This window comes from Anas acuta, chromosome Z (genome assembly GCF_963932015.1).
Source record: "Anas acuta chromosome Z, bAnaAcu1.1, whole genome shotgun sequence".
NCBI lineage: Eukaryota > Metazoa > Chordata > Aves > Anseriformes > Anatidae > Anas > Anas acuta.
The window spans coordinates 5,348,269-5,366,586 of record NC_089017.1 but is presented as its reverse complement, the minus strand read 5'-3'; the positions used below and the strand labels follow the sequence as shown (position 1 = coordinate 5,366,586).

The following is an 18,318-nucleotide window of genomic DNA, read 5'->3' as shown; positions in this document are numbered from 1 at the left end:
GGCTGGAGATGTGGAGCTGAGGTGGTGGGGGAGCCACACAGAGCCAGGTCGGCTGTGCCGCCTGTTCTGCAGGACCCCTCCTGGGAAAAACTGTAAAGAGGCAGAGTTGACCGAGAAAGGTAAGAAATATAAAAATTCTCCTGATGGAAATCCAAAGTTTTTTAAAAAAATACAGCATTTAAAAACAAAACCACCAAGCAGATTGCCTCATGCTCCTTCCAGCTCCACCATAACACCCAGAATTACCTCCTGAATTAAACGTCCCTGTAGAAAAATATATACACGTGCCTTTCTCTTCCTAATAAAATCCCTAAGGTTGAACTCAAACGCTTGTCAAAACCACAGCTCTGCTGACGCTTGGCTCTGCTTTTGCACCCAGACTTGTGCTACACACATACTACGTTCTCACAGGCATGATGTTGGTATGGCTGAGCTGCGCCCCCAAAAGTCGGGGTGAACCACTCCAGGAAACCCAAAACGGGCAGAGCAAACCCTTACGGAGTTTACCTAACAAGCTAAATATATGTATAAAAAAAAAGCAGCAATGCAAAACTCAACACATCTGAACAAGAAAGCTCCCACCCTGGGCTCCCCTGTCCCCCCGGCCAGCAGCAGGTGCGTGGGACAGCGGGGGCAGGAGGCTGGAAGGGACCATCCCCAAGTGCTTTGAGCTCCGTCGATTGGCACAGGTGATGCTCGGTGGTGGTCTTGGCACAGGAGAGTGGACCGCAGTAGCACGAGGTACCGTGGTCCCCGGTTAGAAACGGTCCGGCTACAGTGGCCACCGCGCGCAGGAGCGGTCCCTTGGCCGTACGCGCTCAGGAGTTTCCTTGGCACCTCGGTATGGCCGGGACCCCGAACAGCAGCAAGTATCAAAGAGGGAAGGAGAAAACTAACACGGGGGGGTGGATGTGAGATCCTGTGAAGTCCTATTTACACTGCGCTTAACCCCTATGAGCCCATCCTCTAGTCAAGAGGGTTGGCTGGAAAAGCAGGTGACACAAAAAAACACAAAGTGATGCACCTCCCCGGGCAAACAGCCCGTGCCGCTCGCTTGTGCAAGGCAGCAAAGCTGGACCTCTAGAAAAAGAAAAGAAAAACAAAACAAAAGGCTGGCAGCGAGGAGAGCTGCGAGGGCAGGAGCCTGCGCTCACCATTCCCCCGCTGCTGGAGTAGAAAACGGGCTGAGAGGGGAAGGGGTGGGAGGGATGGATGGGGACTTCTGGGGAAGGAAAGTGGGTTTTTTGCATTTGAAAGTGCTCTGGCACCTCTGCTCCGTGTGGGCCGGATGCTGTGGCACGTGCGTTTGGAGTATTGCTGCTTGGAGAAGAGTCCCCGGGGCTCTAGGAGCACGGGAGGTGCTGCTTGAGGATCTGTCTCGTCTGGGGAGCTATTCTGTCTGGGAAGCGGATTTTGAACTCCACGATCAAGTCTCCTCGCTGGTTGGGGGCCTTGGGGAAGGGCAGCCCTTCCCCGCGCAGTCTCTTCACTGTGCCCGGCTTGATGATGTCGTTGCAGGGCAGCGGGATCACCCTCCCGTCGATGGTGGGAATGTTCACGGTGCAGCCGCACAGGGCCTGTGGGGAAAAGGGGGGGAGACGCCGTCAGCCGGGCTGCCAGCCCCATGGCACCCAGGGGTGCACCCAAAGAGACCCCAGCCCCGCTCCCCGTCCCCAGCACTGTGGGACAGAAGCCCCACGGGCGGCAGGATCCCCGCTCCCCATCCCCTGCTCCTCCCAGCGAGCGCCCCGCGGCTCGCAGCAACAGGGCAGCCCAAATTTAGCCCTTTCGCTACCCAATCTGGGAGCCCAGCAGGGTGGGGGGGGGGGGGAAGCCGAAAGCCCAGCTGAGCTCATCGGATGCCTCTGCGGTTCATCAGCTGTCACCCTTCGGAGCCCGGGGGTTATCTATAGCACAGCCTGTGCCCCCCACCCCAGCCAAAGCCTCCCGAAGGTTACGCCGGCACGGGGCACGGCACCGCGCTTTCCTGGAAGCTGGGGGCCCTGCAGGGCTGCTCCCTGCCACCAGCCCCTGCTCAGGCAAAGGGTTGGGTTACTGCACTGCGCCACTGCCCTGCAGCTATTTTTATACCTTGGTGGCCCAAGAAGGAAGAAGCAAGAACGAGACGGTTCCCCGAAACTGCAGGCTTGGGGAGAGTGGCTCCGGCGTGCCCTGCATCCCTGCTGCAGGGACCTCCATGTGGCCACGTTCCCCCCCCCCTTGCAAAGCAGCCACGTCCCCTCACTGCAAAGCCAGGAGCTGATTTTCCAGGCTGCCCTCTTCATCCCCATCCCCATCCCTATTCCCATCCCCATCCCGGGGCTGGGTGCTGCCTTCCTGCAGAAGCCGGCAGCAGCCGCAAGCCGCCCTGCGTTAGCGAGCCACGTGACGCGGGAATGCAGCAAGAAAATCCTGGTGTCCTTAAATAACTCAGACAGCTCTGCCGTACACGTGGGCAGCAGCGTCTCCGGGCTTTCAGCAAGGAGAGAGGCTGCTGCTGACGGAGGACTGCGGAGCGATACTTCTGGAAGGGGAGGATTTGATGGGGTTGGTCCTGTCCTGCATGCAAAGCACTCGTCCCCTCGGGATGGGGCACGGGGGTCCCGGTGCCCTCCTGTCCCCAAAAGACACCCTGCAAGGGGAGTAGGGGAGGATGTTCTGCAGCCTCCTTCCCAGGAAAAGCAACAGGGACAAAGAAAAAGGGAGCAGCAGCAGTCGCAGCCCTTCTTCCCCGCTGACCCCTGGCTTGAGGCTGAAGGCTGCTGCTTCTGCTGCGGTGCCAGGGCTTTGCACCAAAGCCAGCACAGAGCCACCCCTGCTGGGCTTGGCTCTAGGGCTCAGGTGAGCTAAGAGGAAAGATGGAGCCTGCTGCCTCCTTGCACAACCCATCTGTGCTGGGTCTCCTCCCAGACGGGATTTTTCGGGCTGTAGGAGGAGGTTCAAAGCCGGCTCTTTGCGAGCAGGGGGTGCATGGCCACAACGTGGCCAGAGGGAAGCCAGGCGAATACTTCAGCTTCCAGAACGAGCTTCTGAGACCAAAGTAGGGCAGCAGAAGCATGGCTGGGATGCTTACACCCAGCCCAAGGGACAGGAACACCAAGCAGAGAGCCCCTGCCAGGCTCGCGGCGTGGGCGCTGCTCCTCAGCGCCGTGCTTGCCCCGCAGAAGCCGAGGGACGCGAGCAGAGGCAGGCGGTGAGCGCACAGACAGGATCTCAGTGTCTCCTTCCCGGAGCCAAGACGCAGGAATTAGAGGCGATCTCTCCTTCGCCGTCTGTTCCTGTTTTCAATCCTTCTCGCCCAGCTTGGTTGGCATTTGAGAAGCTGGAAGCTGAAGCAACACCAGTACCCGCGAGCGAGTGCCTGTAGCAGGGCGACGCGCGGCGAGCGCAGCCCCGGAGCTGCCCTGCATCCTGCAGAGAGGTTCGTTTTTTTTTTTGGTAGGAAACCAGCGTGGGTTTGATGGCTGAGCCGCAAGCACCGAGCTTTATCTGGGTCAGCGGCGGGTCCCGCTCTGCGGGCAGCAGCGGGGGGGCCGTCAGATGCTGCCGCCTGGGTGCTTCGAGGAAGGTGACGCCAGGTGAAGGATGCCACGAGGCGAGGCGCCGCTTCCATCGCGGTGAAACCCGCGGGTGCTGCCTGAGATCTGCCTTCCAGGAGCGCAGCTGCCGTAGCAGTGTCACTCCGCCCTCCCTCGGCCTCCCACTGCGGTGCGCGCCTGTAATTTTAGGCACGGACACGTCCCTGCAGCCCACGAGTCTCTTGGGGAAGCCCTCTCGCACCTCCTGTGGCGGCAGAAGCCGTCCCAGATGAGGGATGCGGGACGGGGACGCGAGCACCAGAGGTGCTGGGATGTGGGGATGGGAAGTGGCAGCCCGGCCACCAAGGTGGCATCGCCCATCACCACCAGAGACAATATGGGTACAGGTTTGTGGGTGCTGGGTGCTACTGGTTCCGATGGAAGAGCAGGTTCAGGTTCAAGACGGGGCCATAAGGAAGCAGATGCTGGAGTTTCCAAGCCCTCCTGGCACCCCATCCTACTCCAGTGCCCCAAATGCAGGGCCATGGCTGGGAGCCTTGCTCCCCTTGGCTGTAAGATGCTGGCCAGGGGTCTCCAGCATGACCACGAGTGGGATCACAGCTCCAAGGGCCTGCTGGCACCCCGCTGTGCAGCTAAGGAGACCAAGGCTCAAGCTAAAAGAGGCAGACTCTCAAGGATGAACAGTGCAAGGAAAGCACTCGAGGCTACGGCTGTAGGCTTAGGTGATGAAGAGGTTGTGCTGTGATTCACTCCGCCACGCACAGGGATGGTGGCATATGGTGTCGGGGAGCTCCTGGCATCTGCTCCTGCTTCAGAGCACTTCAGCTACTTCTTCTCATGTCAGATAAAAGCAGCAAAGCTGCCCTGGCAAGCGGGAGGCTGGGGCTGGCAGCCGGGCCAGCATCTCTCCGAGCATCCCCAGCACGTTCGGTCTGCGGCGAGGGAGCACAGAGAGCAGGCAGCCCGGCTCAAAGAGCAGAGGAATTTGCCTGGACCAGCAGTTTCCACCGGTCTCTCTTCGTGACTGCCGTGACGTGAAGCAAATGCCCTGTTTACGGGCAGCTGGATGGAGATCACAGGGGCAGGAGGCAGCCAGCACCTCCCCTGGCACAGCACCGCTGCACGGGGCCGGGCGCGCTGCTCTGCTTGCTGCTCATGGGGCAGCATCAACCTGGACCCAACGTGGGCCAGACATCAGGACAGCCGTCCTGGGGGGTAATTTTAACAGATAGGGGAATGCACAGAAGGAAACATCTGAGATATGGCATGCAGGACTCCATAAATAATGCAGTCTCTCCCAAGTATTTCTGGAGGGGCCAGCAGGAATAAACCTCCATACTCCAATCCCCTCTGCAACACAAAAGGAAATTCAGCTCCCAAGCCCACAGGTTAATTTGAGATGATTTTGTTTTGGGAGCGCCCAGCTCTGCTTGCCCCACAGGGTTGCCCTTGCCCCCACTGTAGCTGGTCACAGCCCCAGCAGGGATGCGGAGCTGTTGCAAAGCTCTTCTGACTTGCTGGCACACTCAGGAGCTCACGTTTCCCTACCTCAGGTCTGGCCCATTGAGCTTATTTCTATTAAATGTACTTGAGAACATAAATCTGTCTTCAAAAAAAAGAAAAAAAAAAAAATCAGCTCATTAAGAAGACAGACAGCGTCTACAGTCTGAAAGGAACAGCAAATGGCAGCTGCCAAAAACGTCAATGTTAAATGCAGCTGCCAGCTGGGATTTATTAAAAGGTAGTTAGGCAGCAGCAGCAAACGGCACATCTTGTTCTGGGGTAAGCTCCCCTTCCTCTCCCACCTTCACATGGTTTGCTGCTCTGGTGTCTCACCGTGACCTCCAGGACTGACAGCCTGGATGCGCTGGATTTTGCTCCCAGCTTTTTTTTTTTTGAGATTTCGCCCTTTGTCCAGGGGAGCCAGAAGCAAAGAAAGCAGCTGTTCGGGGGCTAAAGCAGCGCTCAGCAAGGTCAAGGTGTTGCTTTTCTCTGTGTGACCCTGCTCTCATGTGGGGTGGTGCCTGGCACCGTGCAGGACAGAAACATGAACAAGCAGGGACCAGACCGGTGTCAGCAAACTTGGGGTTTCCCTTGCTCCTACAAAGCACCCGGGTTTTCCTCCACACGTGAATACCCTTCGCTAAAATAGAAGGGCAAGACATATGGGGAAGGGAGAAAATGGGTAAATACCACCTGTATTCGCTCAGGCAGCCCGGCACGCTCAGTCAGGACTGCAATACCCATGTCCTACCTGCAGCATGGAGGCTGAGCTCCAAAACTTGAGCACGAGCTGGTCTCCTCTCTGCAGAGGACTTTGCTCGTGTCTCTCACACCCTACCTGGTCCTTCCTCTTCGGCACAGGACGAGGACCGGGTCCTGTCCTGGCCACAACCCCGTGCCACCTCTCACCCAGGGCATTCCCACTGGCACCCACCTCTTTAAGACTGATGTTTGCGGTGTAGACCACGTTCGTCCCGTCCCTCTTGAAGTGCGAGTGAGGCTTGTCCTTGAGGATGAAGACGATGTCAGCAGGGATGTTGTCCGGCGTGGCGTCCCCTTCTTTGGGGAACGTGATTTTGGTTCCCTCCTTCCAGCCCCGTTTGATGACAATGTTCAGGATCTTATCCTCAGTCCGCATGGTCCGGCCATCGGCGTTGAGCCTTCTGCGGGTGATCTTCATCCTCTTGGTGGAGCCGTGGTAGATCTCTTCCAGGGACACCTTCAGCTCGTGGATGACGGGTGGGTCTTGGACCTTCCTCCGCGTGTGCAGGGACTCCTGGTGCCGCCGGTGCACCCCGTTAATGCCGTTGAAGCCAAAGCGGCCGAAGGCACTGAAAGGATCATCATCGTCATCGATATCCATGTCTTCCTGGTCAAAGCCATTGAACACCCGGGAGCGGCTGCTAGCGAAGAAGATATCGAAGGGGTTGGAGCCTCCGAAGAAAGACGCGAAGGTGGCGTGGGGGTCTCCGTGGAAGGTGTAGTGGAAAGTGTTCCCTGAGCCACCTGAAGAGCCACCTCCAGTCTTGAGACCTGGAAGAGAAGGGGGAAGATGAGGCGTTAGCACTCCCTGCCAGAAGAAAGCCGCTGGCTCTCCAAGCTGTGTGTGCAGCCACAAGTCAACACGTTGGCTCCACGGCACCCAGTTGTGCTGCACAAAACGCGTTTTGGGTGAGTTACCTGTCACCCAAGGTGAGCTGCGCTGACAGCCACAGCCCAGGAGCATCGTGTCCAGCACGTTAGAAAATGCTTTCGACTCAGTGAGCAACCGTGCAGCCGTCAGGAATTTTGCTGGCAGAGCACAGGGAGGTCAGCAGACCTCCCAGCCACCCCCCAGCACACGGGGAAGCAGCTCGCTGCGCGTTTGGCCAAAGGGGTTGACCCGAGGAATCCTCCTGCTGTGGCTCTAGCAGCCCAATTCACAAACCGACAGAGAAGTTTGAGGCTTGCACCTTCCAGCAGCCATTCCCAGGCAGAACTGCCCTGGAGATACAGGGGGGGTCAAACTGAGCAGACAAATGCGGCTTCCCCTGGCACCAGGGATGGGGCACGCTCTGCGCAAAAGGATGGGTCACAAAAGGAAGAGGCCAGGTGCATGATTATGGGCCAGAAGGGAAAAATCTACCTACTGGGGAGCTCCAGGATAACTCGAGAGTGGCCGCAAGTCACAAAGAAATCCAGGCCCTGCCCTTGCTTGGGAGCCAAAAGCCCCAAGACTCCCAAAATCGTGGAGTGGGAGGGGAGAGCACCGAGGCTGAGGCAACCAGCACAGCTTACCAAAAGCACCAAAGTGGTGCTTGAGCCCCATGGAGCAAGCGCTTCCATTTCTCCAGACAACCCCATGCCCCTCAAGAAGGATTGAACCTGCTGTTTTTCCTCTTTGGGGTAATTCAACCCAAACTCTGGCCCTGTCTGTGGCCCCAGGACCAGGCCCGCTTCAAGCCCAGCCTCCCCGTCCCGCTGCAAGGAAGGGGGCTGCTCCTCTGCAGTTATTTTTTCCTTCCTGCTTTAACTCGCTCTTATTTTAGCCGCCGTCATCCCTGGAGAGCCCCCGAACCCAGCGGGCTGCAGCCAGCAGGTTTCACCTTTACGCAGTTGCCTTAATCCCATGACGCCAGCCCAGAGGCCAGCGCAGAGGCAGGGTCCGGTTTCGGCAGTGCCTCCAAGGAAATGCTGGTTTTCTCGCTCGAGATAGCCGCTTCTAATTTTAAACGGCAGCAAATCACCGCGGCTCGGTGCGTCCCTCGTGGCCGGGACAGAAATAACGGGTTAAGCAACTCCTACAGGCAGAGCAGAGCGTGTGCTGCCAGGCACTGATTTCCCAAAGCTTTGCCCAAGCTGGGTAGTTTTGCTCAGATAAACCACGAGGGAGTTCCCCCAGGTCTGTCTGAGCTTTCACACCCAGCAGCCTGGCTGCTGACAGCACTTGGCACCCCTGGCCACGTCTTCCAAGAGCTCCTTCGTGTTTTTTTCCTGTAAGTTTCTGATATTCCTTGTTCCCCAGCATCTTTCAGGAGCGAGTGTAATTTCACCAGGCAGGGGCAAGACCCTGTACCCCCTGAGACCTGTTCACCTCTGAATAGCAGAGAGCCCTCCCCGTGCCTTCCAGGAGCAGGATGGAGCTGATAAAGGGATCTCCAACCACTGTGTGCTCCTGATAGTGTCCCCAAAAAGGACGGACCCGCTTGCTGGGCGCACAGGAGGGGCTGCATCTTCCTCCGAGCAGCCTGCCCATGGCAGACCTGCTGCTCTTTTAAGCACCCAAGTCCCTGGCTGATTAATGCAGATGCTATTCAGTGCTCTCCTCACCCTCAGCAAATGGGGTTGCAGTCTTCCATATTCGACTAATAAGGCTGTGTGTGGCGGAGCTGCTCTCCTCCTCCATGCCAACCGGCGGACAACAGCAGCCACTTAGTTTCAAAACAAAAACCTATTACTTAAATTGGGAAAAGCTTTGATTCATCTAGGTCAGCCTGTACCGGGGAGAAAAGTGGGACTAGCGCTTCCAACCCAGCACGCTGACGGGGATCCAGCGGGGGGGACATCCAGGAAAAAGGGACATTACTGGGCTGGGAAATTTAGGCCGAGTGCTGGGCTGATAAAGGATGACCGCAGCGCGCGGGCACGGCCCGGTTGGCGAGCTCCTTTTCAGTCCCATCAGCTCTGCGGAGCTCTCAAGTGCCATCTCCCCAGCTGGGAAGAGAAGCAAAAGCAGCACAGAAATGGGTCGGGACATTATTTCTGGCAGCGAGGCGGTGGAGTGTTTGCTCTCCCCGCTTCTGCTCCCGGTAACCTCGATTCGGAGGCAGGCGTGCGCCCTGGGGGTGCAAAAACACCCCCGAGCCCCACATCAACCTCCTTGGACCCACACAGACAGCCACCAGGATGCCTCCACGCCCCGGCCAGCCCTGCGGTGGAGCAGGAGCACAGGTCCCCTTACCTTCCTCCCCATACTGGTCGTACACGGCTCGCTTCTTGGGGTCGCTCAGGACATCGTAAGCCTCCGCGATCTCCTTGAACTTCTCCTCGGCGTTGGGGTCTTTATTCTTATCGGGGTGATACTTCAGGGCCATTTTCCGGTAGGCTTTCTTGATCTCGTCCTCGTTGGCTCCGGACTGGATGCCCAAGATCTTGTAGTAGTCCTTCCCCATGACGGCGACGCTGCCTGGTGCCGAGTACTTATTCCTGAAAGCAGAGAGACAGCTGGCTGCAAGGCGAGCGCGGCGCTCGGGCAGACGGAGACGGGAGCGGCACACACTTATCGCCCAGCCGCCTCTCCCCGCATCGCACCGGCCAGCAGCACCACAGCCGCCTCAAGTCCACTTTTTTTCCCCAAAAACGAGCGCGAGGACACGGAGCAGTGGCACGGGGACGCGCTAGCGCGGCAGGACCCGCATGTCCCCTGCCTTTGCCTTGCCGAGCTCCGGGGTGCGGAGAGGCATCCTGGCCGGGGAGCACCGAGGCGTTGCGCTGGGTTATTATAGGGGCAAGGCCGACCTCGGAGGCGTGACGGTCTAAATTCGGCTGTCCCCGTGCCCCTCCTCTCCCCAGCCTCCTGGGGCTTCGCCAGCCCAGGGCAAGGAGAGGAGCGGCCGGAGGGGCTGGGGGGGGGGGGTGGGCAGCGGCGCAGACGGGGAGCCAGCAGGGACTGCGCCGCCGCGCTCACCTCAAAGGAACTTCAAACATTTTGTTCCTGAAAGCAATTGGCATTCAGCTGGAGATAAGTGCTTCCAGCATGTCAGAGCTGTAATTTGTATTTAGCGGAGAGAGAATGAAGCCGTTAGACAGAAACATCTTGCGGTGGTGGGAGGTTTTTCTTTCTTTCTCTCTCTTTTTTTTTTTTTTTTAAACACTTTCTAGCCTGACTTGCACTCCCTTTGAGTCTTCAGCTAAATGTTGCAGTGAGCCAGAAATATTAAAGAGGTGGTAAAATGTCATCGCAGCCTGACACGACGCGGTGAGGTCAGCACAGGCAAGCGGCTCCCCGCATTCACTTTCTCCATCATGTGGGAGGCTGAGGACAGAGCCATGCCTATACTAAGGCATCGAAAACCCGGTGGCCGAAACCCAAAGGGGAAGGGTGGGCAATTAATTCACTCCACAGGCATGCTGCTGGAGCAGCAAACCCAGCGAGGAGTCATGGAAATTCGGAGAGCAGCTCGAGGAGGCACGAGACCAACTGCTTGGGGCAAGAGACGAGCGAGGCTCACGCTCCTCAGAGCACGTTTCCCGTTGATGCTCACCCTTGGGTTTTCTCACTCTCAGCTCCTGTCCCTGCCAAGCCCGACCTGCTCTGCCCCACCTGGCCGAGCACAGCTTGCTGCTTGCTCCTTGCCGTGCTCCTCTCCAGACCTTGCCCCCAGCTGACCCTCCGACCTTCAGCACAATCTTTGTGCCCATGTCCTACTCCCCTCTCCAGCCCCGTCCCTGTTTTTTTTTTATTATTATTATTTTTTTTCTCCTGGGCTTGGCCCAGACCCATCCTTGCCCCATAAAACCCTGAATTGCCCTGGACAGACCGACCTGGGCAGCTCCAGCCCCCTTTGAGCCCCTCCAGCAGATGTGTTTCTGCATCACACCCTGCCCTTCGCATACCCGGTGCTCCCCCTCTCCGTGCTCTATCCATAACCAGATGCTCCTGCTGGAGGTCTTGGAGGGACCCCTCGCCCCCAGCCACCGGCTTTGCCCTTTATTCCCCACCCCCTGAGCCATTCCCTTGGAGATCTGGAGGAAGGGGCCAGACACCAGGCGCTGCCCAAACCGTCTCCCCCACGGGTGTCAGGGGCAGAAGCGAGAGGCAGCGCTGCTGCGGCGCTATTGTTAGAGGCACAGGAAGGCCTCTGGGGGCGTAAAGAGCATCTCTACAGCATCTCCAGCTCCCGGCTTCTAAATGCCAGCACGTTTCCCTACCAGCACAGCCTCCAGCAGGAGCCCTCCAGCTTCTGTGCAGAGAGCAGCCGTCTCCGCAGAGCCCACACAGCCATTACGAGATGCCCACCACCGTCTGCGTCTGCTCCCCGTGACAGGGGGAGGGGGGGGGGATGCAGCAGGTCCCCCAGCCGGCATTTCGGAGGTGGCCCGAAATGTCTTTTTTTTTTTTTTTTTTTCTGTAAAAATAAGCCACGAACCACAGCCTCCCACGGGAAGGCGAGGCGAGGGAGCCAAGGTCAGCGGCGCTGTGAGTGCTGACAGGTGGCAACCTGCTGGGCACCGCGGCACGGACAGCACAGGACCTGGCCTCCCGATGGACAGCAGACCCTTTTTTTGCACGATCCCAAAACCAAAAAAAAAAAAGCCTCCTCCAGCAAGGTCAAACAAGGCAGCGCTGAATTCAACCCCTCGTCGCACCCCGATCACGCAAACCAAAGCACGGAGGTGGCAAACCACGGATTTCACCCCAAAATGGTTCCCACCAGACCCCCCCCCCCCAAAAAAAACCCCTGCTGCAATTGCTATAAAAGTCCCCAAATCGTCACCCCCACACCCACCCCCCACACCCACCCAAGAGGTCTTTACCCTCAAGAGGTCTTTGTGGGAGGGGGGTGCGGGGGATGCCTGCGGGGGATGCTCGCGCCGCGTCCCCGTCCCGTCGCCGCCCCGAAATCCGACGGTCCCACGTCTCTCCCAGCCCCGTCACCTGGCGCCGCCGTCCCCACGCCCCACGTTCGGGTGACCCCTGGGGTGAAGCCACGCTCCGGAGGCGACGCTCACATGTGCGGTGGTAAAACACGACTCTGTCCCCGCGCAGCCTCCCTCCCACCTCCCCGCGATCAGCTGCGCCTCTCCACGGCTCCTCTCTCTCTTCTCCCCCTCCAGCCGCTCAATCATCCGGCTCTGCCTTCCCATTTAACCCTCTCGGGAGCGGGGGAGAGGAGCTGCTGAGCAGGGGGGGGGGGTGCGGGGGGGCTTCGAGGTGGGTAAGGCACCTGCATTTCTTCCCCCGAAACAGCTTAGGGAAAAAGGGGGGCTGCACTGGGAAAACAAAACGCGGGCACCGGCGTCTGGCGGCTGCGCTGCCGAGCGCACGGTTCTCCCCTTAAGAAATAATAATTAAATAATTTTAAATTTTTAAAAAAAAAAAAAAGAAAAGAAACCTTTGTTCCAGCCCTGCACATGACATCAGACCATGCAACCTCTGGATCGGCGAGCCGGCTGAATAGCAATCCCTTGACATAATCCCTCTGCTCCGCCGTGGGGGAGCGAGCCCCCCGCGCCCGGCGGCACGGCACGGCACGGCGAGGAGCCGGGCACCGCGGGGTGCTCGTGGTCCCCCCGGCCACCAGCACACGGGACATGGGACACGGGGACGGGGCCACTTACCGAAACTTTACAAAGACATTCAGAGTCCAGCCGGTCACCTTCCAAGGCTCTGCCTTGATTTTAAACATCGCGCCGGCTCCGCAGCCCGGCGGGGATGGGGAAAGCGGCTCCGACCTCAGCCCCAAAATGAGGGGAACTGGGGACAGGGGTGCCAGCCAGCCGCCTTTTGGGGGCTTTGCTGCAGCAGGAGCCCCTCCACGAGGTCGCTTGGCAGGCAGCGATTTCCCTCTCGGGGGTTTTCTCACCGCTTCCCTGAGCGGAGAGGTGCCGGGTGGGCGCGCGGAGCGGTGCGGCGCGCTCCCGAATTAAAGGATTTCGGTCTGTCTGCCGCCAGCTCGGGCACCCTCCCCGCTCCCCAAATACCTGAACACCCCCGGCACAGCTGCCCCCCAACCCCACAGAAGCGGTGGTGACGAGCAGCCCGGTGTCCCCAGCAATGAATCGCCGGTCACGGCGGGGCCACGCGGGGAAGGAGAAAAGTAGGGCAGCACCGATGCACCACGAGGCGGAAAAAAGTAACGGGGACCGCTCTGCATCACCCCGACGGGGGTCTCCCCGTGCGTGTCCCCCTCCCCGTTTCCCCCAGGTGCCGACACCGGGGCAGGAGGCATCCAGCAGCTCCCGGTGGCACAAAACCTCCCGGAATAAAGTCACCTTCACGCCTCGCACCGCGGGGGTGCACGCCGAGGGACCTCACCCCCCGAAAGCGTCCCCGAGCCCGAGCGAGAAACTTGGGTGTCCGAGCACCGAAGGACATCACCGGGGTGTCGGAGGGACGCGGGGTGGGACGGTGCCGGGTGTGGGGGTGCCGTTACCTCTCGGCGCGGCTCCAGAAGAGCAGGATGGCCGGCATGGTGCTGCCGGGGAGCGGGCGAAACCCCGAGTTGTGCTGGAGGGGAGCGCGGCGCGTCGGGGCAAGGCAGTGCCACCCGTGCCGGCTGGCAGGCGCAGGGAAGCAGCCCGCGATGTCATGAGTACACGCAATGAATCATCCCATCCCCGGGCCCCCACGCGCGCACCGCCCGCCTCCCCCTTCCCCACCGCCTGCCCTCCCCCCCCCCCCCCCCTTTCCCTTCCCATTCCCCACAGCACCCAACCCCTCCCCACTCGGCTGCCTGGCGGCACCTGCGTGGGGATGGGGTTCGCCCCCTCGCCCCCCCCCCCTCCCCTCTCCTGGTGCTGAGCCCCCGCAGGGATCCCACAGATAAGTGGGGAGGGGGGTTAGGATCCCGGATACCCCCATCCTAAAGGGGTAGGGACCCCCACTTTTGGCCCCATTGGGGTGTGGGGGGATGGGGTAAGCCCCCGTGTTGCCTCCTCATATAGGGTCCCCCATTTCCAGCCCCTGTGGGGTGTCTTGTACTTGGGTGGGAATGGGGTTAAGCCCCTTTTCTGACCCCCCCCCATATAGGGTCCCCCATTTCCAGCCCCACTGGGGCACTACCACCTGTGTGGGAATGGGGTTAAGCTCCTTTTCTGCCCCCCCCATATAGGGTCCCCCATTTCCAGCCCCACTTGGGCACCACCACCTGCATGGGAATGGGGTTAAGCCCCTTTACACGCCCCCACACAAATAGGGACCCCACTTCCAGCCCCACTGGGGTGCCTGTAACTTTTTGTAGGGACGAGGCTGAGCCCCCTCACTGCCTCCCCACCAAATCCTATGTGGAAATAGGATTCCCCAGTCTCCCCCTCCAGTCTCCCCAGTTCCTAGCCCCACAGGGGTGCGTGTACAGATTAATGGGGACAGCATTAAGCCTTCCTCATGTGGGGTCCCCCACCTCCAGCCCCTCTGGGGTGCTGTGAGCCATGTGGGGACAGCGTCCCCGAAATCCTCTATGGGATGCTGTGACCTGCATGGGGACGGTGTCCCCAAATCCTCCACGGGGTTATGTCACCCTCGTAGGGACAACTCCCCCAAACCCCTTATGGGGTGCTGTCACCCGTATGGGGACCGTGTCCCCAAACCCCCCTATGGGGTGCTGTGACCCATATGGGGACCTTGTCCCCAAACCCCCTATGGGGTGCTGTGACCCTCATAGGGACCATGTCCCCCAAACCCCTTATAGGGAGCAGTCACTCACACGGGGACTGTGTCCCCAAACCCCCTATGGGGTGAGGTGACCCTCATGGGGGCTGTGTCCCCAAACCCTCCATGGGGAGATGTCACCCTCACGGGGCCCATGTCACCCCAGACCCCTATGGGGTGCTGTGACCCTTATAGGGACCATGACCCCAAACCCCTTATGGGGTGGCGTGACCCACACGGGGACCATGACCCCCAGACCCCTATGGGGTGCTGTGACCCCCATTGGGACCCTGTCACCCCAAACCCCCTATGGGGTGCTGTGACCCCAATAGGGACCAAGTGACACGGGGGGGGAATTTAACCCCTTCCTGCCCAGATGACACCGGGGGGGGGGGATGTTGCTGTATTTAACCCCTTCCTGCCCAGCCGGCTGTCACCCCCCCCCCAAATCCCAAATCCCCCAAATTGTGGACAGGGGTTAACCCTTTCCTCGCCGCCCCCACCTGAAGGGGGGGGGTCTGGGAGGCGGTGGTGCTGTTGTTGGTGCTGTTGGTGGTGTTGGTGATGGGGGGGGGTCGTTAACGCCTTCCCCGCCCCCCACCGGGGGCTGTCACCCCCTCCCCGCCCCCCGCCCCCCCCCCCAACTCACCGCTCCCGCCGGCGCCGCGCACGCACTGCCCCCCCCCCTCCCCCCCCCCCCCCATTTCCCGCCCCCATTTCCCGCCCCGTGACGTCAGGGGAGTCCCGCCCGCGCGCCCCCGGCGGAGAGGGGAGGTGGGCGTGGCGCGGGAATGGAGGGCGGAGCTCCCGCCCCGCCGCGCCCTATCATTGGGCAGAGCGAGTGTCAATCCGAGCGGAGAGCTGCGCTCATTGGTTGCTTTCCAGGGAGGGGGCGGGGCGCCCCCTCCTTCCATCTGCTGCCGCTGATTGGGTGGTTCAAGCCGGCACCGCCCTGCCGGAGCGTTGTGATTGGTGGAGGGCTCGCGGCGAGGCCCCGCCCCCCCCGGCGCCGAGCCCCGGTGGCTTTTTATAGCGGCCGGGCGCGGCGGGATCCCCTCGGGAAGCTTCTGGAAGCAGTGACGTCAGCGGGGCGCTGCGCGGCTCGCCCCCTCCCCTCAGCGGGCGGCCGCCATGTTGGGGCCGGGGGCACCTCAGTGCCCCGCTGCCAGGAGCTGACGGGGGGGCACCCGCAGCCGGTGCTGCTCCTGTCCCTGAGTCAGGAAGGGTGGAAAACACCTCAAAAATCACCTGCTGCAGCCCCCGCAGTCACTGTCACCCACCACACTGTGTCCATAAGCACCACACCCTGCCTGCCCCTCAGTACCCCCCTCTGTGGGGGTCATGGCGGCGTCACCCAGCTTTGATCCCACTCTTTCTGAGGAAAAATGCACGGCTGGTTTTGGGGAAGAAAAAGTGGTTGTGGCTCGTCCCTGTGTGGCCCAAGAGCAGGGCTCATTTCACCTCACGGCACAGCACTCCAAGGGCAGGGAACACAATTCTGACAGGATGAGGGGGAAGGGGATAAAGCTGCGCAAAGGGGAGGTTTGGGTTGGATATTAGGAAGAAATTCTTTATCAAAAGGGTTGTGAGGCATTGGAACAGGCTGCCCAGGGAAGCGGCGGAGTCGCCATCCTTGGAAGTCTTTAAAAGACGTTTAGATGTAGAGCTTAGTGACAAGATTTAGTGGAGGACTGGTTAGTGTTAGGTCAGAGGTTGGACTCAGTGATCTTTAAGGTCTTTTCCTGTGATTCTGTGACCTACAAAGCCTCAGATGTTGAATTTGAGAGCTGACGTGAAGCATCGGGGCTGTTAGCACAGCATCTGTCACGCCTAAAGTGCTGTGCTTTTATACTTTACCTCATGAAGTCTTTAAATGGACATTCCGCAGTAATTTTGGGGTGACAACCAGCCCTTCCCCTGGGGGTTCGTCACAGCATTTTGGTCCCCCCGTTCCTGTCCTGGGGATGGGGTCTCCATCAATCCAGTGATGGAAACTGGTGGCTGCCCAGGCTCCTTTCCTCCCATGAGGTGTTTGTGGAGCATCCCTGAACTGGAAGAGTCAGTGTTTTCATTGTGCTCTCTGCACAGCGTCTGAGTCATCACGATATGAAACCAGCACTTACTGTTATCTGTTATCTGTCTATCTTGCTGTCTATTTGTTCTGCTATCCGTGTACCCAGAGGGACTGCTGCTCTTGCTACAAAGGGCTCGTGCCGCTCACCCAGGGCAATGTCAATGCCCTGGGCTTGCAAACTCTTTTCTGTTCCCTTTCCCAGCCTTTCATCAGGAAAGGCATTGGAGGCCCTGGGGCAGAGCTGGCACTGACCGTATCCGTGTCCACAAATGACTGGCTTGGCGTGCAGCTGTGTGGGCTGAAACAAGGGCTGTGAGAGCAAGTGCTTTGGCTCAGGAGCCCGCAGCATGGGGGCTGGATGGATGCAGCCCATAGTGCCCAGAAAGCTGGGCAGGGGAAGGGTCAGCAGAGCCCCTGCTTCCCTCCCTGGGTGCTGCGCCCGACAGTGGCTGCCTTAAGCAAAACGGCTCTTCCTCCACAGCCTGTCTGCCAGCACATCCGGCACCCTTTTAAAGAAACGCTAGAAAAGCGCAGGGAAGGGTGACAGGAATAATTAAAGGTATGAAGCAGTTTCCATACAAGGAACAATTACATAAACTAGCTCCCTTCCGTCTGGGGGAAGAGATGACTGAGGGAGGGATGACGGAGAATAATAAAATCATGTGTGGCTGGGGGAAGGTGAGCAGGGAATGGCTGCTTATTTTTTTTTTTTTTTTCCCTTAAAGGGCTTGTGGGCATCACGTGCTGAAATAGGCAGTGGCACCTCGGGGCACGAGCGTGCTTCGTGGTGCAGTTTGGGATTAACATTTTGGAGCTGCTGGCCTTTGGGGGGGTGGATGCTGGGGAGGTGTGAAAAGCTTGTCTGGGATCAAAAAGCAATTAAGCAAATTTCTGAAGAGAAAATCCACTGCAGGCTGTGGTGAGCACAGCGATGATGCTTCTGGCTCAGGAAATCCCCCGGCTATGGGCAGCCGGAGCGGGGGAGCACGTTGCAGGGGTGTTGTGCTCACCTCAGTCTTCAGCTCTTCCCAAGGCATTGTGTGTTGGTCTCCATGACAGGGAGGCAGGGGACCGTGTGGGGGCTGCTTTTCTGTAAAAACACATATTACATCATTCCTTGCTGTTTGGAGGTCAGGGCAGCGTATGAAGCCACCAAGCTCTTCCACCTCCTGCCCCGCGTTGTGGCTGCCAAGTCCCCAGCTGCTGTCACACTGCTGTGAAGGAGACCTCTCCCCTGACCCCACCACAGCCCCCTTGGTTTGGAGGTGTATGTGGGGCACAGCTCGGCCTGCCCAGGGCACAGGGATCCCAGCACGGCTCAGCAGGTGGGCAGGAGGGAGGTTTTCACTGCTGCCATGCCCCCGGTCCTGCTCAGGCTCCCCCGCTCCACATGGCGCGGGGAAGTCTCCGCCTGGGTGAGCTCCAGAGATGCATCTGAGGACACCGGGCTTGGCGGCAGCAGCAGGGTTTGTACTCTGTTCTCCGCAGCAAGAGCAGCGCCCACGTATTCGGTGCTGTCTCTTCTTCCTGCCTGCTCCCATCCTTGGAGATGCCGCCCTCCTTTTCCAGCACCCTGTGCTGCAGGATGAGGAAAGGGCTGCAGGAAAAATACATATCCGTTTTTTATTTTTCTTTCTTTCTTTCTTTCCCAATTATTATTATTATTAATTATTAATATTGGATTACTGCCCCCTTCCTCGCTTTCTTGTGTCCTTGCTGTGGTCTGAGGTGGTTGCATCTCCAAGGTGGTGCTGGTGGGGTCAGGTTTGGGGGCAGCTCCTACCTGCAAGCTGACCACGGTCCTGAGGGCATGGGGACCTTGTTCCTCTGGGCTCTGCCAGCCCCTGGCCTGT

General features: G+C 59.3%; 1 protein-coding gene across 5 annotated transcripts; it reads right to left on the bottom strand.

Annotated features, from left to right (window-relative positions):
• Positions 1-1,173: 1,173 nt before the first annotated feature.
• On the bottom strand, positions 1,174-15,099 carry DNAJB5 (DnaJ heat shock protein family (Hsp40) member B5). Of its 5 annotated transcripts, none has more exons than XM_068667391.1 (4): positions 15,041-15,099; positions 8,983-9,227; positions 5,977-6,575; positions 1,174-1,577 (listed from the first exon to the last, which is right to left on the bottom strand). In XM_068667391.1, exons 2-4 carry the CDS (start codon positions 9,191-9,193, stop codon positions 1,344-1,346), a joined length of 1,044 nt encoding a protein of 347 aa, XP_068523492.1. In that variant the 5' UTR covers positions 9,194-9,227; positions 15,041-15,099; the 3' UTR covers positions 1,174-1,343. The 5 variants fall into 5 exon arrangements, with proteins under 5 accessions (XP_068523492.1, XP_068523491.1, XP_068523490.1 ...); XM_068667390.1 differs by lacking the exon at positions 15,041-15,099 and adding an exon at positions 13,178-13,385; XM_068667389.1 differs by lacking the exon at positions 15,041-15,099 and adding an exon at positions 12,363-13,074.
• Between the last annotated feature and the right edge of the window lie 3,219 nt (positions 15,100-18,318).